The sequence below is a fragment of the Haliotis cracherodii genome, unplaced genomic scaffold, assembly GCF_022045235.1.
Source record: "Haliotis cracherodii isolate W230 unplaced genomic scaffold, xgHalCrac1.p SCAF_3, whole genome shotgun sequence".
In the NCBI taxonomy this organism is placed as follows: Eukaryota; Metazoa; Mollusca; class Gastropoda; order Lepetellida; family Haliotidae; genus Haliotis; species Haliotis cracherodii.
In genome coordinates, this window is record NW_027266286.1 from 23,728,512 (window position 1) to 23,752,328 (window position 23,817).

Here is a 23,817-nt window from a genome sequence, read left to right on the forward strand (position 1 = left end):
TTTGTCGTTTACTTTGTCCAACTTTAACAGAATGAATAAACAGACATTACTACGATTAATATTCGGTGGGGTGTAGTATAGAAATTCGTAAAATTTGTTGGGCAGTTGTCCAGCAAATGTTTGTGAAACAAGGGATTTTTCAGTGAAATGGATCCTAATGTTTACTTGATATAAAGAGACTATTCCGACTCTGTGTATGTTTTTTATGCATCTCTCTTATCTCCAGCTCTCAATATTACTTTTAATCTACAGTCAAATTCAAGAGAAGCAGACATAATTGTCAAAATCACAGTCAAAGGTATCTACACTTTCATTCACCATCAATGAAAATTATTTCAAAACTTTTGAGATAAATGATCCAGGAGGTGAGATGAAATGGGGTTTTAACGTCGCGTCCAAGATTATTGCACTTATATAGCGACAAATGATCCAGGAATTGCAAGGTAGGGAGACCTAGAATAGTGACATGAATACCTCCTGAACCATGAACAAGGCTTGTAAGTCAAACATCTCACTGAGACCATAGCCCTCTCGCATTAGGGTTGACACAACACTGCATATTCAGGCCTGGCATGTTTATCTAACAAAGTAAGCCATTATTCTACCATCTCCCTGTGAAAGTCACCTCGCTGCTGTACGCATACGTACTGAATCACATGGCTCTTGAATGTCAAGTCACACCTTGATTTAGTACCATCTACAAAGCAGGAACAGGTCTCATTGAAATCCGTATTTCAAACACCGTGACCTTCACATGACAATCATACAACCTACACATTCATGTGTGGCATGTTAAACAGCTGACCTACTTTCACAGCAGTTAAAAAACCGACAGTGACATGCAGTTTCAACTGGCTCCCAAAACCATCTGAAGCAACAGGTGTCCCAGGGTAAAGCCAACCCTGTGTTGGATGTCCTTTTGTTCGGAGTGTCCCGTGGTCAACAGAGTGTGACCGCTGGGCTGTAATAGCCTGGCTGATGACACTGTTTGCTGCACAGGTGGCGAGCAGTCATGCGTAACATCCTGTGACAGTCACGCCGCAGTAGTGGGACAAGTTCTGCAACTTTGTCAAGTCCCACAGCACAATGACAGACTGGAAATGTTAAAAAATCCACCCTCCTACATGTAGTGTTAGAGAAATATTGGCAAACAAACCAATCCTGTTCAACATAATTACTTTACATTTTAATCAAACCTATAACCTCATAATTAGGACGATTTTTTCAGGTTTAATATTCTAATAATCCCATTTTGCAAAACAATACCAATAGATAAAATCTACATAATCTGGATCCATGCTCAAATGAATTAAAAAAACGGAGACACACCTGAAATTCAAAGTCATTCAAAGACCTGTTTCGAAGTCCCAATAAGAAACACCCATAGTGCAACATCAGCAATAAATCGGGATAGGAATGCGACCGTCCCAAATGTTATTCTACTAGAAGTGCAAAGACAGCACGTCCAGACACATCTAGGTGATAAGACCCCACCCTTTTCCTCTCCCATCCCACAACTATACACTTCACAATTCATAGTCCCTGTATATAAGTATACGAGGTGGACTTAATCTTATCAGTTGCTTGATAACTGGGTCCGTCCACATCATCATAAATCACATCTTGTTCAGCCCGTGTCACTGATGTAGGTCAAATCAATAGCCTCCCTGCGGGATGGCGTGACTTGTTTGTCTTCAGTCACATTCTTCGATGGTATAGATGACAATAAATGAGAAGGAGTTGCTTTCAACCTGGTTTTCATAAGGAATGTCATACTAAACAAGAACAGTTACTATACTTTTTATGCATGGACATAACACATAAGACTGTTGAATTACCTCTGATTATGAAAAATCTACCCCGGCTCTCTTACTGTTCATATTCTACAAGTCCTCAATATCTGACAGCAACAATGACGTTTGACTGTCACTAGAAACATGTTGACAGTCCCTAGTAATACTGGACGAATGAACACTGCTGGCTGACATACATTGCTGAAATTCGAAATATAGCTTTTCAATACAGAAAATCATTTCTTCAATTTAACATCTTTTAATGGAGACATATTTTCATATCTGAGACCCAGAACGCCTTAAAACAACTCATTAGTCAAAGTAACCTTGAATATCTTGAGCATTGAACCTGCAGGTAAAGGGAGATAATCTTTAAATATATTCAGCTATCATAAGTTTGTTTCTAAGGTTTGGGGATCCATGTTCAAATCCTGATTTCGGATTTTGTAATACTGTTTGTTTGCTATTGTTTAAGCATAAAAAACATAAAACTCCAGGTATTTGTTCAGTTTTCTGGCAAAAGGAAAGGAAATCATTCCCATGTTGGCACTTACAGTCCCAGCAGACCATCGCTCCTGCAAGTCCTCTTTTACAAGAGAGTGCAGAGGGGTTTTACATGTGCTCTTGGCAAAATTCACAGAACAGCTAATCTTTTCAGTCACCAGAAGGATCAAAGTCGTTATTGCATTAAAACACAACCCATGTGGGGATGACAACTACTAAACACTGAAAACTGATTAAAACATATATTGTGTAAGCATCTAAATAAAATCTCAGCACATATTACCCCCAATAGGGGGAAACACAAACAGTGTTTCTTGTTAGTTAATTGTTCTTTTAACAACTTTGAACAAACTGGACCAGCAGACCTTCTGATGTAGAAAGTACCAATTGATGTTTCAGCCACCAAACTTTAACAAGCTTTGTTAAACTGATGTTTGGTCACCAAAGAACAATGTACAGTACTCAACCAGTCAACTATTTACTATCAAACTCATCCCAACAGTAGAAAACATTACAATAACCATGGTAACAGCCAGTTCCTGATTCTTACGCCCCTGATATATCCCAAAGGAAGGTGTGTACTGCGGTTCCTGCTCGGTGATCACCCCGCCTTCTCTAGTCAACAACATATAGTAGAGTAATGTAAACAAAATGTACAAAACCAGAATGAATTCTCATGTCTTCCTGAATATCTGGAATTCATAGACGGATTGTTATATTGAATGAGGATGACACAAAACACACAACTGTTGCATGCTACAAACTCGGGTGATTTCAGTCTGTTGTAATGACCTTGATGAAATGGGATGTGTAGGTGGTTTGTCCGATAACCGTTCATTTACCAGATGATGAAAATAATGAAGACTTCATTCTCACACGTTTGGATGTTGAGTAATGGAAGCAGGATTAGCTAGATGTAAAAAGTGTATGCCCAAGGATGAGAATGGATATTTTCCTTTTCAGCTGAAACTTATTTTCAAAGGAGTGCGGTTCATAAATTCGGGATGTTTTAACAAATTTGTGGTTAATAAAATTTGAGGATCTGCGGAGGATTCTCACCACTGTATACCGATTCCATAATTTCTGTTCTCGTTACCATTTCACTGTAAAATTAACATTTGTAAACTGAAAAGCTAATATCTCACATCTTCAACAGCATGTCTGTAATATGGAAGAAAATTTACTATGAATTTTCAGACACACTGCCTTTGAAAAACTGAACTTACTTCTGTTAAACTTACAATGTCCCAAATGTTACTTAACATCACTGAGTGAGTGGGTTAGCTTGGTTTTTTGCCACTTTCAAAATTATTCCAGCTGGATATTCAAAATCAGCTTCACATATTGAACATCTAAGGAATTGAACCAGGGCCTTCAGCGTGATGAGCTTACACTTGAACCACTGGGCTACCCCATTGAATATGAAACTGAATGGAAAAGAGTTGTGCTTCATTTTGGAAGCTTCCTCCATTCCTAAATATTGAAATCCCATAAAAATCCTTTAATGAGACCAGCACCTCTCGTGCAATGACGATCCGAGTTTGCAGCATGCATACAGAGTAAACAAGCAGATGACTGTTGAATTGTTGAATGAGCGGTGTGATTAGACCTCATCTACGTCCTCCCCTGTCTCCAGTCGAGTCACTTGCTCCACACCATTTCTCACAGGTTTCATCTCCGTGGCGACCAGAGGAGCGTCACTGTCGCCATGTGAGGTCACTGCCGTCTTGTCGGGCAAACTTAACGAGTCTTCAGCACCATTGTCCTCCTCTGTCTTGGAGTTCGTCGTCGTCACCGGAGGAGGAGGAGGACTCCAGGCCTCGTTAGACGTAGGGTCCGTGTGGTCGGGACAGCTAGTGCTATCTGCTGACAGAACACCAGAATTGACACCGTGGCTATTAGCTTGTGTAGTTCTTTCAGTGCTGGCCCATTTTGCCTCCCCAGAATCACAGCCCATCTCCTCCTCTTCTTCCTCGTCCTCCACGGTGTCCTTACCACCCACACTGTCACTACAGTTGATCTGTGCAGAGTCTGTGTCCATGGCCTCCACTTCATCGTGGGAGCTCTCTGGACATGTGTGATTGGTCAGGTCTTTGCCTAATGATGGAGACTGAGACCTTACCTCAGTTACATCTGTAGTCTCTTGTTTAGCAGGGCTGGGATCATCGTCCCCAGGCTGGGTAGTCTCTGGTTTGGGACTGACTGGTGTATGATTAAGTACCTGCTTACCCCCATTAGCAGCTGGAGGAGGGGGCTCCTTGAGCTGCTGTGTGCTGCTTATAGTCCTCAGCTGCTCATTCTCTGTCTGTAGTTTTGCTGCTTGCTCCTTAGTCTCCTTTAGCTGTGTCTGTAGTTCATATATCAAACTCTGCATGCCCTCCACATCTTCCTCCAGATCTCCCACAAACTCGTCCAACTCTGGGGGAATAAACGGACATCAATGTTATCAAAATCAGCTCTTACAAACTGTTGGCTGTTTAACGCCACACTCTGCAATATTCCAGCTATATGACAACGGTCTTTAAATAATTGAGTGTGGACCAGACAATACAGTGACTCCATCATGAGCATCCATCTACGCAATTGGAATTCGATGACATGCGTTAACAAAATCTGCAAGCCCGAAGACCCGACCCTATTAGTTGCCTCTTACAACCAGCACAAGTTCCCGACTGATTGTAACCCGGCTCTTCACAGGGGGGTTTCAAACAGTACTCAAATTATATATGCCATTTAGTGCAAGTGAGATGGATTCAATGCATTTTAAACATTTTTTCAGTTACTTCTGGGCATGTTATATCAGATTGATGTAGGAGCAAAGCTGGAAGTGATGCAGGTTCTAGATGTTTACCACTTTGGTAAAACCCACAAGCAACATAATTTACAATGGCAGTTAACAAAACCGGAACTAACTTCAGTCGCAATCTTGACATACCTTCTTGATTTTTCTTCATTTCTGTAACTAGAGTTTTCTGTAGTGCTATTTCCCCCTCTAACTTGGCGGTCCTTCCTGAGGCTATCATCTTGCCTAACCCCTCATTTTCCTGTAGCAACATGCGACACCTGGCCATAAGTCGCTTGCCTGTTTGACTGCAACAGCAACATATTAGGTTGTCATGGCGACAAGAAGACGCAAGACTCGGGTTCACAATATCATGACAAATGTCTAAAACAAGTTTTAATAATTCCCACATTTGAGTCTTCTCCGTCTCTTGATCATACAAACCTTGGAGATGGTCTCTGAAGTACGAATGGTGGAGATTAACAGCCAAATTTGCTATCAATCCTCACTGGCCGATAACTTTTGAAGAATTATCCATACATTGATGATAATAATGTCCCACTGCCTTTGACAACCTGAGCAATGTGTGTTGTTTCTTTTGAGTATGAATCATTTGTAACCTGATTCAATGACAGAAAATCTGTCAATCTGAAATCTCTGGCGTGTTGAGACTGCATGCAAACTGGGGTGGCAAATATGACAATGCACAGGACAGTTGACAAATGATGAGTTGCAAGGACTGTTCCAAGGATGTGATTGCATATTCTCAAAAGCCTTTCAGTAAACTTATAAAAAAAGAGAACTAGGTTTCTCCCTCTTAGCAAGGGAGCTGGGTTTTAACGCTGCTGTGAACTGTATTTCATTAATATCACAGCATGACAGCTTATTGTCAGGAGGACCAAAGCAAAACACGTCAGACACTTTGGTGAAAGCCAGGAGCATGGGTACTTACAAACCAGGGATCATAATCTGTCCAAATCATAAAAAGAAAAAAGATCAGTGGATCCATGGAGGTAAGGGATGCAACTCTGCCCAGCAAATGGTATTCTAGTCCATCCGTTGCCTCTAGTCTCTTGACATGTTCTAACCTCTGCATCAGTAAAAGTCCAGTTTCCACCCTTGTCGAACTAGGCTGGAATTTCTGGGCTCGTTCATTGCATTGAAAAAGAACGGGTCTTACTTTGCGAAGCCCATCAAATAACGCGAGCACCTTGATTACAAACATGAAAAGATTTGGAAAATATATGTTGATTTTCGATTTGCAAATCCTGCAATCGACCGAAATCTGCATGGCAGTTTACGAACAGGATGTAGATTTCATTGCATATTGATTGGACTATGCATAGACTCTTGAAAGTCAAGCCAAATTATAACTCCATATATTCAAGCTTAGTTTGGCAAGGGTGGAAAGTGGACTATCATACTCGGGTATTGCAAAGTGTTCTGGAGACTGAGACTGATACTCTCTAATTCAGTTTCCTACAAGAATTACAATCAAACTTTTGGGATTTCACCCCTTTGAAAAAAAACCAGCACGTTTTTTCTTAGGAGAGAGAGAGTGTGATTGCGTGAACGAGAGTTGTGAAACGATGAAGTCAGCAATATCCCAGCTACATCACTGCTGTCTGTAAAGAAATAAGTCTGGACAAAGTAAACCAGTGACTGATAGCATGAGCACTGACTGATCCAACATGGCACAGTGACATACAATCAGCCAAGTCACAAAGCCTGACCTCTCCATTCAGTAAATCTAAAGGCCAAGGTTACTGGGGACTAGCTCTACCCCAAAGAATCCATATTCTAATCAATGCACCCACCCACCCACCAAACCCCCCATGGATTACAGGGTTGTGTTCTTTGTTTTCAAGGTGTGACATGAACAACGGTGGTAGTTTCATTGTCATCTTTTACAATTTGCTTAGCATGTAACAGATGTCATTGGGGTCTAATATAGGAAGAGAAATGAAAGACTTAATGTTCTTTTAAGCTGCATTCAGCAGAAATCCAGCAATATCACGGATGTAAATAAAAGCTAAAATAGACAAACTAGCAAATTGGACAAGGTCACCCATTGGTTCATAGTGCCCACTGCCCACTCAATCAGGTAACCCACTGTGACCTTCTGATCCTCTTTTTCTGAAGGTAAGCAGGGGTAGGCATTGAGAAGGGAGTGGATGTGGAAGGGAGTGGATGTGGAAGGGAGTGGCTATTTCTGTTATTTTTTAACCCAACAAACAACCTTACGAACAAAAAATGTTTAAAAATAACCAGGCATGGCTTAATGATCAACAAAAGACAATGAGCAACAACACCACTTGGCAATGGTTTACAAAAACTCAAACAATTAGACCAAATACAAAATGGACAGTGACAATTATGCCTCAATTTGAACAACTTGAGAAATTAGCATACCATACCTATGTATACCACTCAAATTTTGACAGGAATATTTTTGTTAATCTTCACATGGGGACTGAATTTTGATGGTGAAAATTGTATTGAGATGCTTTCAACAGTATTCAAATTCACCAAAACAACTACTTTTCATAGCTTTATTTTAAACTAAAATGAACATAAAAACAGTTCCTGTAGCAACTGCAATGTTTTGTAAGAGAATATCATAGTTTCCCAAAGTTGAGTAGTATATTTCATAAGCTATACAGTGTGACCATTGCCATTAAAACAGCAGTTGACTGGGTTTTTTCTCTTTGGAGTAATAACAGCACATAATGAATACTGACCATTACACATGAAAACCACCCGATCATCAAATTGTGTAACAAAGGAACTTTAAGGATTAAATCATGCATGGTTTAAACCTTTTCCAGTAAAACATCGTCTAAAATGCTAAACTACTAAATCCAGCTTGTCCACACTTCAAATCCTCTTAGAACCTGTTCATGAGGTAATCACCGTTTCTACCACGCTGAAAAGTCTTAAAGGAAGACAAAGATCTGTGATCAACTGCTCCATTCCAGCTAATACACATTTTCCACACATTGATTCACATTGTGGAGATTCAACAAGCTGAAGTGTTTCTTGTCCTCTTCCTCCTTCTCTTCCTCATCTTTTGCTGTTACAAGCCTCTTCTTCCATGAACCGAAGGTCTCAGCATCCACCATATATTGTACACACTAACACACACTTCACTACAATAGCTTACAGGGTCGAATTCGGATACCTTACTGCTACAGAACAAACATGACCAAAATCAAGATAACCTTAAATCTGTAGTGATACATAAAACATTTTATTCAAAAGAATGTGAGTGAGTGAGTGAGTGAGTGAGTGAGTGAGTGAGTGAACACTGTTCAATACCATAACCCTATATTCTGACCATGGTAAACAATCCAGTCTGAGTGAGTGAGTTTGGTTTAACGCTGCTTTTAACAGTTTTCCAGTTATATCACGATGTGTCAGCTTAATGTGGGAGGAAAGCCTGAAGTGATGCAGGTTTCAGACGTTTACCACTTCGGTGAAACCTATGAGCACGGGTATGGTGCTGACAAACTTAGAAACATCATCGGGGTGAACCGGGATTCGAACCCACAATTATAGGTTTCTGGCGTGCCCAAGGGACGCAACTCTGCACAGCGGATCGTGGCGCCTTAGACGACTGGGCCACCTGTTCCCCCTGATCCAGCCTGAACAAACAGTCCTGGCCCTGTTCCACAAGTGATCGTAGCCCTAAGCTGATCGTAACTACCACACATTAACGATAGTCCTAGTGCCAAGATTGCTGTGTGGAACGGGACCCAGACTTACACAAAGCGATCCTGGTGCTACGATGATTGTAACTCCAACGTTTAAAAAAGACTTACGATAGTCGTAACACAAAGATTATTTTGTGCATGTGACCCAAGGAAAGAAAGCATCAGTGATCCACACGACCTGGGTGCTGTTGTACAAAGCGATCTTAGCGCTAAGGTGATCGTAACTCCCATACCTTAACACAGACTTACGACAGTCGTAGCGCTAAGGTTGTTTTGTACAAGGGCACCCAGGGCAAGATGACATGTAATCAGCCGTCTCATAGAGCCCCCACCAGTATTAACACTATTCTAGTCATTTCATGTCATGTCAGCTTAATTATGAAGGAAAGCTCGAAGTGATGCAGGTCTCAGACGTTTACCACTTTGGTGAAACCCATGAGCACGGGTATGGTGCTGACAAACTTAGAAACATAATCGGGGTTAACCAGAATTCAAACCCTTGATCATAGGTTAATGGCATGCCCAAGGAACGCAACTCTGTACATCGAATTACAGCACATAAGATGACTGGGCCACCAGTGCCTCCTGACACATCAGAAACAAAGCTATGGTGACAATTGGGCCCATTATATCTAAAATTGATACATAATTCACTGAATAATCAAGCATGCACTACTAACTGCGAATTCAAAACAAACTCACATTACACACTTTCAGAAAAAATTTTGTGCCACAAAATAATCCAAATCTTAAATATGTTGTCATGTGTATAGTATTTATGAAACTGGTCATGTCAGTCTTACAGTAAAACTCACAGTATGCACAATGCTATCGTGGTGAATATGTTGGTTTGAAGGCAGAGGCCAAAGAAATATAAAGAGTGCATTTTTAGCTTATTTCTTTCCCATTTTTCATTTTTTTTAGAATTGGTTGATCATTTAACCAGATTAATTACTACAATCTTGATACAAGCTGATGCCAAACTCCCATCAACAAGTACCACAGAATCTCATCCTTTGGGAATTTCTACTCCTATAATATCTATCCTTAACACAATCGGTTCTCCTGCATATAATGAATTTTGAAATCTTGGTACATGGGCTACATATTTCAATGTATCAGTTTACTGAGTGATTCAGTTTGGTTTATCACCACTCTGAGCAGTATTTCAGTTATATCACTAAATGTAAGCTAGAATTTTGAGTAAAATCCCAACTGAAAAGATGTTTACTAATTTAGTAACACCCACAAGAACGGACTTTGGTAACACCCACAGGAACAGATATGGTGCCAACAACCTAGAAACAATCAAGGACAACAGAGATTTGAACCCACGTTCGCAGGTCTCTAACAAGTCTAAGGGACGTAACTCTGCATTTTTACAGAAAATTGCATCATCTTAGACGACCTGGACCCCCAACTGATGTAAGATGGGTGTTGACCTTCTGATCTCTGGGAAATAGACAATTTGTTCACATTCCATTCATAAAATATGACAGTACTAGTCTGACCTTTCACTGCTATTTACAATATGGCTAAAATAATACTTGTGCGCCGTTGAATTTTAACTCACTCACTTTAGCTGTTATAAATATCATTTCGATGCAATGTACAGAAAACAAGAACCAAAAGTTACTGCAAAAATATGAAAGGAAACAATGTCAGAGATAATGGTTCTTTGGAATAACGTTCAGGATAAATAGGTTTAGTTTTGTATTCAGGTCTTTAAAATCGGATCATCTACTCAGATTCAATACCCCTCTACATCATCGATAAGAGGTGGCATCAGGCACATCAGGTGAGTGTTCTAGTCAGTCCATCAACAAGTAGGCACAAGTCTTGAAATTTCTTGATACATGCAAGCATACCATTCAGGGCAGCATTCTGCATGTAAACGGGCAGTTCCAAATGGAGAATGATAAAGAACACTGCATGTAGCTGATACCTTACAATCTGCTGTTATCCCCATAAAGTCTGCACTGTATGATTAAAACCTGTCACATTATAAATAGAACCAAACATAGCAAATAATGCAGACCGCAAGAAACTGCTCACATACTCGGTTTGCAGTGATCTCCATTGCACATTTGGCAGGTTTTAATCATTACGAAGCACACTTCATGGGGATAGTCTTGTTTGTAATTTGTGTGGATCTGAGCTGTTTTCCTTTGGTAGGCCCGATGGACCACCAAAACCGTGTTCTATCATGGGAACATTTGAATTGTGTCTTTTGTCCAGACAAATCAGGGACAGAGGTGGTCATGAAATTTACGAAGGAACTGACATGACAATAGACTGATGACCACATGAAGAATATAACGAGTGTGAATCATCTTAAGTTTTCAACTCCGATGGCTCAAAACCCATGAATACTTCATTTTGTTTGGGCGGTCAAAGTTTGCTCATCTGATATGACCTTCTATGGAGGGTTTGTCAGATCTAGATGGAGAGGATTATTAAATCTGAGCAAAGATCTTATTTGAAAGAGGGAGGGAGCCGCTTTTAATAGTATTCCAGTAAAATCACGGTGTATCAGCAATGCAATGCAAAGCCCATATTGATGTATGTCTTAACGTTTACCACTTTGGTGGAACACACGAGCACGAGTATGTTGCTGAAACATACCTCGAAACAATCGGGATGAGCAGGAATTCGAACCCACAATCATATGTTTCTGGCGTGCCCAAAGGACGCAACTCACAGCAAATTGCGCCACCTTAGATGACTGGGCCACCAGTGCCCCCTCTTATTTGAGAGAGATTAACCTGAATCAAGACTTCCTGTCTTAATCAAATCTCAGTCTTACCACTTCAATATTTTTCTCTATTCCTTTTCACACTTTGTATAAATCTAAAAGACAATCTATCATCAAGAAAAGCAAACTGTTGAACAAATTATATACAAACTTCACATCTGTTTCAAAAAGACAACAGCCAATATACTAAACGCTAAACACTAAACACTGTTCAATGAAAAGCCAAACTTTGTTGCAAAACTAAACATGACCACATTTGGCTCATCACCTTTGACCTGCCAGGGTCAGAACAACATTTCCTGCTCACCAGTCAACCTGTTCATGTGTTACCATGGTTACTGCTGGAGACATGGACACACCCCATGGACATCATTGCTGCATCAGCAACTCAACATCAGTGTTGTTTCACATTTCAAAATTGTCCATAAACTGTCATCTTTTGTCATATTTGCCAAGAAGTTCCAATTGTCATGCAGTCAAACAACACACCTTGATTTCATCCTCAGTTTATCAGTATTCTTCCTTCAGAGTACTCTCTATTGTTTCTAAACACACCTCAACAGTTTAGTCATATTGAAACATTTATTAAGTGATGTGTGTCCAGACTCTCCACTGTCTTGCTCACTTCATCACATCTTACCTGTTTTCCAAATATTACAAACCTACCACAAATAGTAAACAGCCTTCAAATCTAAATCAGACCTATACTTTCCCTTCCTCTAATTCCTTGTTCTACTGTTGAAGACTTGCCTTGTAAAGTTTGACCAAAATTGACGTCCTTCTTTGACAAATTATTCCCTGGAATCTATTGTCCTTATTCTGTGCCAAATAGTTTCCTCAACTCACGAAAAAGTGTCCTTAAGATTAAGCTAATTCTACTGTTACATGTACATGTACTTACTGTTACATATGTTACTAAAAATGCTAACATGCATGCTTCACTCAGACCTAAAACATGGGCACAAACCCGAAAACCCCAATTTGTCTTATTCGTATATTTAAATGTTTAACTAGTATTTTAAGTAAACAAATAAAAGTAAAAAAATGGTACCAACTACCTGAGGTCGTCATTACTTCAAGGGTCTGTATACACAAGTCTGTTCATCACTCGTGAATACATAAGGTCGCTTTGGCTTGGTTTAAGTGAAAGCCCAATGGTCGCACCTGTTACATCACACATCGGCAATGATTCCTCGCTTGACATGATGCAGTCTTAGAAATTTGTTTTCTTTAGAACAAGTCAAGAGGGCTTGTGAAAACCATATTTCACTTGTCTGCTTGAACAAGACAAACAGTTTTGCCATGCTTACATTTTCTATCAGTTTTATTGTTCCAATTCATAAGAAAACTGAAGCACCGAGAAATGGTTCAAAATCATAGCTCTCAATCGTTAAAAGATAATAGAGCACCATCATTGGATTTTCACTTGTCCTCAACACAATTTACTTGTCTTGGGCTAGTGGGCCAGCATGACTTTAGAAGGGGGATCATATGCAACGTGTGATGTCGTGTGGTGTCTCCTCCACGCACTGCTCAATGTCAGGCAATGGTAGGGTTTGCATAAAGTTCAGGGCTCATTCTCAGCTGACTAAATGTTGACACGCCACCACACATCGACCCACTGTGTTCACAGGTGATGGAGGACTGCAGTGTGTACATACCCGTGAAGAACTGACAATCGATACCCGACAACACATCATAACGATCTTTATTGTTTAATTTCAAGATACTTCCTGTCTGACACAAAGCATCTTGCCATAATTTCAGTATCACGTAAAAGTAAAACGACAAGAGACACTGGTCTTGCAAACTTTACCAACACACTCATATGTGTATCACGTTCAAAATGTAGCGCTTTGAGCAAGCATTAGATTGTGGATTTGGCGCATCATAAATATGCACATCGTTATCATCAAACATTATGCCCTGAAACAGAAGCCAGACATGCAAATAAAAAAAAATGCTATGAATGAGCACCTTCTCACTCCTTCCTCTTCCAAGACCCCGTAGCCGAGTCATTCATACGACTGACCCAGCAAAGTCTCTGCAAATGTGCCCTATTCAGGGATACCTCCTGACCGGCAATGCATCAGCTGGCCATTGCTTAAATGTCAGTTACTAAACCAGTCCGTGACATCTTAACCTGGAGTCTACTTACACCTAAAGCATCAGAAATGTTCCTAGAAGTTTATTAGCCAAATAAGCAACGTTTGAGGTCCTTGCTGGCCACATGAACTACAAACAACAGTTGGCGTAAGTCTTTGGACGTTTACAGGATTTTACCGTACTGGCGCCGCGATATTGGAGCACTGGAAATTCAAAAAGAAGGTGCAAAGTAAAATAGTCATGACAACAACCAAAGCGGAACCAAGGAGTGCTAACAGCCTAGTGGGATGTTGAACTGGTCGAGAGGCCTGACCACTTGTCCAATGTTGTGACTGACAAAGGATGGGCGTATTGACGGATGGGCGAGAGGCTTCGCGTCGGAGCCAGGGCTGTTGCCCATCGTCCTCGCAACGACTGCCGATGACAGACGATAGGCGATGACAGCCTAACAACTGCCTGGAGCTATCAGCTGGTGTGAAATGTCAGTGTCTTACTGGTCAAGTCGGACCGGCTATCTTACCGGAAACATGTCTATAAAGGTTACGAGAGAGTTTGATATACACCTGTCTGGCGTGAACTTCCAAGCGCTCAGTTCATTTTGTGTTTGCTTCAGTTTTTCTTTGGACTCATCGACTTCTTTTGCCATCCTCTGGAACACAAGATTCAGAGCTGGATCTAGAAGCATGGATCGAAGCTGGGCTGTGCTCTGTGTCTGCGCTTGCTTCATCTCCGAAATCTGGTTCTGGAAAAGAAACACAATTTCAACAGATCTTGTGCCTTATAACAAAATTTCAGACAATGACAATTTCTTTATGCAAGATTTGAAAATCTATAACAATAAGAAAAAGCTTAAATGCCACTCTAAACTAAAATTGTAGGTGCTGAAGAATACAATTTGATTTAAGAATAACGTCTGTTTATTGCTTAATGCAGCACTCAGCAATATTCAAGCCATATGAAGCTGTCTCTGTCACAAGTCTCAAGCCGCCTCATACAAGAAAAGCATTTTTTTATATACTGCTCAACATTTGCAAAGGACCAAAATAGTCATCTTTAGTCAAAGATGTAGTTTTCAGCGAAAGTTGAGTGGCATAATTACATCAATTTTTTTCTTTTCTTTTCTTGGATTAATTCCCAGCCATTCTCTATGTTGAGGCGGCAGGGAGCAAATTCTTCTTTTATTAAATGTGAATTTCTTTACGAATCATAGGTACTAAGTAAAAACCATCGTAGTGGAATGATAGTTTCACATTTTTTTACAAAATTTAAAAAGTACATAAAACGGCTGACCACAAATGAATTACTTATCCCTTGAAAATCTCATCCATTTTAATGTTTTGTAATAAGAAGGAATAAACATAAGGTAATGATTATCTCATCAAGAACAGCTGACTATTACTAGCAACTAATTACCTATCTTGCTTAAATTACAAAAACACTTATGTAGAATCAACTTGCTGAGGATCAAGAAAAGAAAAGACCCCAAATAAAATGTTTTATTTTAAAATCTAATCACTGATTACTTTTATACGTACATGTACCTATCTATTATTTCACAAATACTAATAAAACATTTCTCAGAAATCCCAGAGACTAATATTCAATATGGCACTTATGAACAATCATGTCGAATTCCATGAACTTCCCACCAAAGTCAAAGGGACGTAACTCTTCTGATTTCTATTATCTGTACTTTCAACAAGCCGGTGTAAACAAGAATTACCAAACAGTCTTGTAGCTCCTGTTCCTTATTTGTTAGACGAAGCACCAAAGTATTTTCTCGTCTTGCAGCTTCCATATTTTGCTGCTTTAATTTTTCTTCTGAGCTACGGCCATCGTCATCTTCACCTGAAATGGTTGCATGCAATTATTCTTATAATCATCAACATTCAGGACACATTACTATTGTTAAGTTATTTTAGTGTGTGAAATCATTCTTCTTCTCTAGCTGACATTTTTTAAATTCATGCAAACACTGTATTGGTCATTAAATAATACAGGGCAAGATATTTGAAGTGGTGGGAAATAATTATCATGCTTTTTGTTTAATGCCGCACTCAGCAATTTTCCAGCTATATTACCGCGGTCTGTAAATAATTGAGTCTGGACCAGACAATCCAATGATTGATATCATGAGCATCGATCCACACAATTTGGACAGATGACATGCTTCGAGCCGGACCACCTGATCCCATTAGTCGCCTTTTACGACAAGCATAGTCACCTTCTACTGCAAGCATGGGTTGCTGAAGACCTATTCTACTCCAGATTTTCACGGGTCGACAGCAGACTGTAAATAATCGAGTCTGGACCAGACAATCCTGTGATTGACATCAGCATCGATCCATGCAATTTGGATACAATGACATGCACAACCAAGTCAGTGAGTACGACCACCCGATCCCGTTAGTTGCCTCTTACGGCAAGCTTGGGTTGCTGAAGACCTATTCTAATCCAGATCTTCACGGGGTTCCAACTATATGATACAATCCTGTAAATAATCCAACCAGGAAAAGACAAACCATCGATTGATATTATGAGCATTGTCGCATGCCATCAACCAAATCACCATCCAATCATTCGGTCCAATTAAGCGCCTCATACAACAATCATAGGTTGTCACCAATTCTAACCCGTAATCCTTACTTGGGTGGTGCCCAAAAGGAAGAGTTCTTACATTTCCAAATGTTAGACATGGGCACAATTATCATGATTATGGTAGTCCAGAGACAAGATAAACGGTAAGTTGAGGTAATTGAGTGAGTGAGTATGGTTTTACGCCGCTTTTAGCAATATTCAAGCAATATCACGGCGGGGGACATAAGAAATGGGCTTCACACATTGTACCCATGTCAGGAATTGAACCCGGGTCTTCGGTGTGGCATGCAAACGCTTTCACCACAAGGTTACCCGACCGCCCTGAAGTTGAGGTAAAATGGGGTTCAAGATTATTGCGCTTATATAGCGACATGCATGCATGAGTGTGTAGCTGCTTGTAACAGGCCTAATTCATGCTGGTTGTAAAGGGTTAGCCCGCTGAGATACCATGCCGCTGTTTAATATGGATACCAAACTTATATACAGTATACCGAGGCGACAGATCCTTGTTTTATCCCTAAATGTGGAGGGGGAACGGGTGGCCCAGTCGTCTAAGGTGCCGCGATTCGCTATGTAGTGTTGCGTCCCTTGGGCACGCCAGAAACCCATGATTGTGGGTTCAAATCCCAGTTCGCCCTGATTAGGTTTCTAGGTTTGTCAGCACCATACCCGTGCCCGTGGGTTTCACCAAAGTGGTAAACGTCTGAGACTTGCATCGCTTCGGGCTTTCCTCCTACATTAAGCTGACACGCCATGATATAACTTCAATATTGTTAAAAGCGGCGTTAAACTCAACTCACTCACACTCACCTAAATGTTGAGCGCCTTGCCAGGTAACAACAAATACCATCTTTTGAAGAAAACATTTTCTTCTGGCATGATGTGGCTGCAGATTGAACCACCAACTTTCTGCTCTCCAGACAGACACTCAATAAAGACATGGGACCATTTGCTTTGTCCATAAATCTATCTGTTTTGATAGGCACAACTGGACACAATGGGCTGTGGACTAGTTGGAAGAATACTATCATCAATACACCTACCTCCATTTGCTGACCGAGGCCGTGACTTCTCTAAGTATCGAACATAATATTCCTGTTCACGAAGTCTGAAACATTTAAAAATAACATACAGTCAGTCTGATCTCTGATTTCTTATCTGAACAAAAATGTTAGTTGGATTAACACACATACTACCTATACTACTACATGGAATATCGTTATTACAATTTCGTAACGGTGGCGCTGTTCAAATAAAACAGGAACCAGTTACTCATTATTGTAAAAAGCAACATATGCTCTGTTATTTACAGAAACCTAGATTGGACTGTGACAATCCAAATTTCTATACAGCTCATTCCTTGCAATATGCGTGTGTATGTTTTTTGTTTAATGCCACACTCAGCAATATCCCAGCTATTTCACAACAGCCTGGCAATATAAAAAATTCAAGACTGGACCAGATAATACAGAGATTGAGATTGTGAGCAACAATGATGAGACACCATCAACCAAGTCACCGAGCCTGACCACCTCATCCAATAACTCGAATCTTACAACCAGCATAGGTCCAATTGGGGACCAATTCGAACCAGGAATCTCCATGGGGACTCTGCATTATGAAGAAAAGCAAAGTGACGCACATTGTTTTTTATCTAGATGGAAGGGATCCAGATAACTTTTTGTGCCACTAAGAATATACTCACATGTTATCGTTCAAAAAGGATACCGACAGTTTCTGAGCATTTTCAACATACTTTTACTCCCTTTGGCATCAATCTTTTGAGCATTTTAAACCAATATGTAGACCTTTGTTTTAAATACTGTTTACAGTTTGCATCGGTTCATGGGCTGTTTAAAGTGTGTCACCAGGTCACATGTCCCATAAGTTCACAAAAGCTATACACATGTCTAAGCTACAAAAAGCAAGAGGTGCTGCCTTTGTGTATCAATCACTACAGCAGAGTTCACGTGTCTTGCTTGTTAAAGTAATGTAATCTATCCCTCATGACTCTTGGGAAGCCAACCAGGGATTTGTGTTTGAGAGATGAGTAAATCTTATTTTAACCTTGATTTGTTTGTGACAAATTTCAAACATAACTACAAAAGACAAACCCAATACAACATGGTACAAGTAATGCTTAACTCATACATAATACAGGGATGTAAGACTGCAACAAAACAGAGATGGTAAATATCAATGAGTAATAGTTCTCATATTCCTAACAGGTTAGGCCACTGAACCTAACTGTAACACTTTATCAAATTAATCTATCATCCCTTACTTTTTATGGGATTCACAGTGGATATCAGTTGTGTCCATTCTCAACATTTGTACAATGCAACAGTTTGCGTCCTGCTAACCCTCAGCCGGCTGCCTTAGCTACTAATCCAAAGCTCGAGTCCAACATTTAAATCTACAGAAAATGTTGCTTTTATCAAAGTTTGAGCTAGTCTGACTCAAAAGGTTTGGCACAGACTGATGCATGTTAAATACATCTTTACTCAGTTCAAATAGAAGTGATAGATTAACTTAGTCGAGCTGAATAAGACATACTTGTCTATGAGGTCTTCTTTAGGAAGAGAGCTGAGCTCCTCTGTATCGATGCGGATCTGAAATGAAATCACACAAGTTTACAATCTGATTAAAAGTAAAAGGACATACAACAAACCAAAAAATACTCCTTAAGCTGAAGTTGATTCATTACTATACAGTTTCACTTTAAGTAAGGTTTTTTTTCCACAGGTATCAAACATACAATTTACAAAATATGAAAAAAAACAAAAACATAAAAAATCTCTTCGTATTAAAGTTATTCTTAACATGTCTTAATTAGACTATCCTGAAACCATTTACTAAAGGTCGATCACACTACATATAAAGTTAAACAAACGAGTGACAAATTCAGTAGCTTGAATGTGTTTTTTAAGGTGACAATTTGCAATCCCCCTACCTTATGATTTATTGTCCAATATAAATGGGAGGAACACATGCATTATCATGAGCTTGAAAACACATCATTATGACTGTGTCTATGTTAACATAAAAACTGTACACAAAACATTCTGACGAGGAATCTTATCCACAAAGTTACAGGAGTCCTGCGACTGTCGAAATTCTACACACTAAATTATTACTATACACTCGTTTTGACATAGCAAAGATTTCTTTGTGAAACATGGTCGTCTAGGACAGGCTTTTGCCTCGGGTGCTGCAAAATAGCTCTCACAAATAATATTGACAGAAAATATCTTTGTCTTACCCTCTTTGGCATTGGCTCATCAGACATACTGCTGGCTTCTGGAATGACAAACATTTATCGTTGCCAAGTTTTTTCAATTTTGGTTCAAAACAGTTTGAAATCAAGAATGTATGGACAGGTAGCCAACTTAGAGTTATCTGCCCTTGAACAATCAATTTCAATAAACATTGGTAAACACACTTTAATTCATTATTTCTTTGAGATGCCATTACGCATTATACTAACATTTAGTTACAATAACATAATTATCAACAGCTAGAGTGTATTGACAAGGCGGGGATGTCTTTAAAGCGTTAATGCGAACATGGATGCTGTAAGTCGACACAAACATGGCGGACATTCCAACTTCCTGGAAAGAATTTTGAAATTATAAATGCATTTGAAAGTAACCGTTACCTTTACCTGATTATTCTACTTCTGGGCCTGCTACGAAAACTAAAAATATCAACAGATTCGTTTAGCATTCGTTCTTCAATTGTAAATATAAACATTGAATGGGTGCAGGACGGACCTCCCACAAACCCAAGGACGCCGCCATGTGCTATGCAAATGAGCTCCCAAATGTCACGGTGTTTATAAATCTTGAAAACAAGTGAAATACAGATTTGCACAATTGTTTAAACAAATTTAGACATAAGAACCAACTTGTTGTAATTTTCCTTTTCAAAACATTTGACTGAAGGCAAGAAAGCCTTAGCGAAATGCTACTATACCAACAACTAGTTATCAACGAGAAAACGGGCACTGCGCATCAAGGGGTTGCAAAATGTCAATGGGGCTTCTTGAGATGATTTACAAAATGTTAAACCTGAACGGAACGACTTGTCAATGTATGCATGTTAAGATAAGGATAAGATCTGCACGATTCCTTGACAGTCAAAGTGTTTGTGTTGTTACAATATTTTATAGGAATTTGATTTTTTATGTCTTTATTCGAACTAATATGATCTTACAGGGTCCTTGTCAATGGCATAAGAACAAACTTTTTCCCTGAGATAAGACTAAGTCACTTTGATGTTAATGCGCCTAAATTTGTATATGTTTAAAAAAGATTATGACGAAAGTTTGGTTTGAAAGCAATGGTCCTTGATATGGCTGTGGAGAGAGTACTTGAAATAGTTTCGTCATTTTTCTATTACAATGAGTGTCTCTTCCTCCACACCACCCCCACCCCCCACCACCCCGACCACACACACACCGAATGACCGTGTCTCAATTACTGACGTCACTTCCGGGGTAATTAGGTTCTAAATGGATTGGGTAGTCAGGCTCGCTGACTTGGTTGATCTGTAGATCGATGCTCATGACGTCAATCATTTTATCGTCTGTCCCAGAAACGATTATTTACAGACTGGGGCGGTGGGGTAGAATAGTCGTTAAAGCGTTTGCTCATCATGCCTGAGACCCGGGTTTGATTCCTATATGGGTACAATGTGTGAAGCCCATTTCTGGTGTCCCCCGCCGTGATATTACTGGATTATTGCGAAAAGCGGCGTAAAATCACCCACTACAGGCCGCCGTCATTTAGCTGGAAGTTTGTTGAGTACAGTGTTAAACATGTACAAGCTACCAAGATTTCAAAGAGCGCCAAACAACTCTTGCACAGAAGATGATTCATCAAGATTACAACATTCATCGTCTCAGTGAAGCTTTTAACAACTTTTATGGTAGACATGTAGACAAAGCTATTCCCTTTTTTGACTTGTACCATATATTCCCGTGTTGTTTCAGGTGAACAATTGTCTTGCCTTTGCATGTGTTTGTGTCTGTGCCACCGGTCACCTTTTCGCGAACACGTGGTATCATCACTGTTTCAGTGATTCATAAACAATGCTCATGATACAGTCGGAATCGTACAATCGATTCTGCTTTTAGCCGAAATTTCTTATGAATATGGAAAGGATTTGGGCGCTTTTATGAACATTCAAAGGAAATAACTGAACCTTGTGCCTTGCGACACATGCTATAATTGTATTGATTGATGCTTTCTGTATCCCTATGTAAATCGTGATGTTTCTTATAATGTTTTTTCATGCCATCCATGCTTGTAACATTTACTCTGGTCGGATGCCTAAAACACTGACAAATTATGGTCGCCTCTCATAACAAACATAGGTCACTGGGGATCACTTCTACCCGGAATCCCCAGAGAGTTATAAGCTTGTATGTGGTGGCATGTCTTTGCTCATCTTACCGAGGCAAGGGAGTTAACTGACTGAAGAAGTCCAGTTTCCATAGGACTTTTAATAGTCAGTTATCTCCCCTGCCTCGGGAAGATGGTTATTGCTTTCCAAGTTACAGCTTAGGTCATCAAGTACTGACCAGAACGGTGGTGTCATCGAGTCCCAACTGACCTTCCCACGTTGACCCACGTAGGGAACAACCCTGCACTTCGGTACATGCATGGCTGCAGATAGTGTTATTAGCTATTGAATATTTACCTACATGTTATCATACACATTTGGTGTTGATAGTTTTCTTTGATATTCCATATATCCCTAGACCTCCTCCGTGGTCTAGTGGCAGAGCGTCCACCCGGAGAGCGTCCCCGGCCGCGTCATACCAAAAGACGTTAAAAGCTGGTACTTGTTCTTACCCTGCCTGGCGCTCGGCATTAAGGGACTTAAACAAGGACTGGTAGGCTTGGAGTCAGTATACTGTGTCTGAGTGGGGTATTCATGTTAAACTGCGGCATGGTATCTCAGTGAGCTAGGACAATAAATCGGCATCAACCCGGACTAGTACAAGCAGCCACACACACATAAGTTCGATAATCTTGGACGCGACGTTAAAACCCAATTTCACCTAGAAGGATATCCTGGTCAATCAATCATGAGAGTATGTGTTAAACAATAGATCAATGTAATTTGGTGAGAGAATCTGTTCTTTTAGGATATTTATCCAATTAACTTAACCAGTATGCATCATGATGTTTACCAACCCCACATTTCTCACCATGGCAAATATACAGCGTGTTGAGTTCCTTCACAGACAGGAATACAGCAAGTGTACCAAGCCGGGTACCGCTACCGCCTTAATGTGGGACGACAGGCTGCAACACATTGACAGTGTGTCCATTGCGTGGCACCCGTGAAGATCCGGCTCAGAATAGGTCTTCAGCAACCCATGCTTGCCGTAAAAGGCGACTAACGGGATCGGGTGGTCAGGCTCGCTGATTTGGTTGATGCATATCATCGTATCCCAATTGCGTGGATCGATACTCATGATGTCAATCACTGGATTATCTGGTCCAGACTCGATTATTTACAGATCGCCGTCATATAGCTGGAATATTGTTAAGTGCCGCGTTCAACAACAAATAAACAAAACCTGATGCCAGGGCCGCTGCTCCACCACTGGAGACTTGCAACTCAGCACAACCATCCTCCTGTTGAGTCTGAGTGAGTGAGTGAGTGAGTTGGGTTTAACGCCGCTTTTGACAGTATTCCAGTTATATCACGGCGTGCCAGCTTAATGCGCAGGAAAGCCCGAAGTGATGCAGGTCTCAGACGTTTACCACTTCGGTGAAACCCACGAGCACGGGTATGGTGCTGACAAACCTTGAAACATAATCGGGGCGATCAGGATTCGAACCCACGATCATAGGGGGACGCAACAGCGAATCGTGGCACCTTTGACGACTGGGCCATCCGTACCCCCAGTTGAGTCTGAAGACCAAATTCGTCTCATGAGCCATCTTCCCGAGGCAAGACAGTTAACTGACTATATAGTTCTTGCCTCGGGAAGATGCTCCTGAGCAGGCTGCGACCGCAAGTGCAAGAAGATGTGACGCCATGCAACAAATCTACGAAGATGAGTTGTCCACACGACCAGATCCAGCATCAGCACCATCCTACTGTGTCAATTCATCCCTGTACCGACACAGAAGTAAGGTCCTACCCAACCTACCTTAGTCTCGACCCGAGATGCCAAGTCCAAGCCCATGTGAGAAGAGCAGCTGCCCTACCACTCCTTCCATTTGACCAAGTTCAAGACACCTGGGTTGCAGCTATGGAAGAAGTTCATGACTCAGAGAAGATAGCCAGAGAGAACACTTCTACATGGTTGGACGACGACGAACGCTTACCTGCACGAATCTGGACACACACCGTATGGCAACATTGGTCCCAGCACCAACAATCACTGGGAAGGAAGGCACAATAACCCAAGAATCGTATCACCAAGCCCTACCCAAACAGCTACCTCTTTGTGACCAACATCAAGAACATTGAAGCTGTGGACGAGGTCAAACGTGCCCACCTCGATCTCGGTGTCCTTCCTAAGACTCGTATAAAGCGTGTATA

The 23,817-nt window shown here is 40.6% G+C and overlaps 1 protein-coding gene across 2 annotated transcripts; it reads right to left on the minus strand.

The window, feature by feature from the left end:
* Window positions 1-249: 249 nt before the first annotated feature.
* LOC139473546 (pre-mRNA-splicing regulator WTAP-like) lies at window positions 250-20,043 on the minus strand. Of its 2 annotated transcripts, none has more exons than XM_071256188.1 (8): window positions 19,916-20,043; window positions 19,514-19,551; window positions 18,808-18,863; window positions 17,295-17,359; window positions 15,377-15,501; window positions 14,217-14,395; window positions 5,233-5,387; window positions 250-4,715 (listed from the first exon to the last, which is right to left on the minus strand). In XM_071256188.1, exons 2-8 carry the CDS (start codon window positions 19,538-19,540, stop codon window positions 3,901-3,903), a joined length of 1,422 nt encoding a protein of 473 aa, XP_071112289.1. In that variant the 5' UTR covers window positions 19,541-19,551; window positions 19,916-20,043; the 3' UTR covers window positions 250-3,900. The 2 variants fall into 2 exon arrangements, with proteins under 2 accessions (XP_071112289.1, XP_071112290.1); XM_071256189.1 differs by having other exon boundaries at window positions 19,910-20,043.
* Window positions 20,044-23,817: the final 3,774 nt, after the last annotated feature.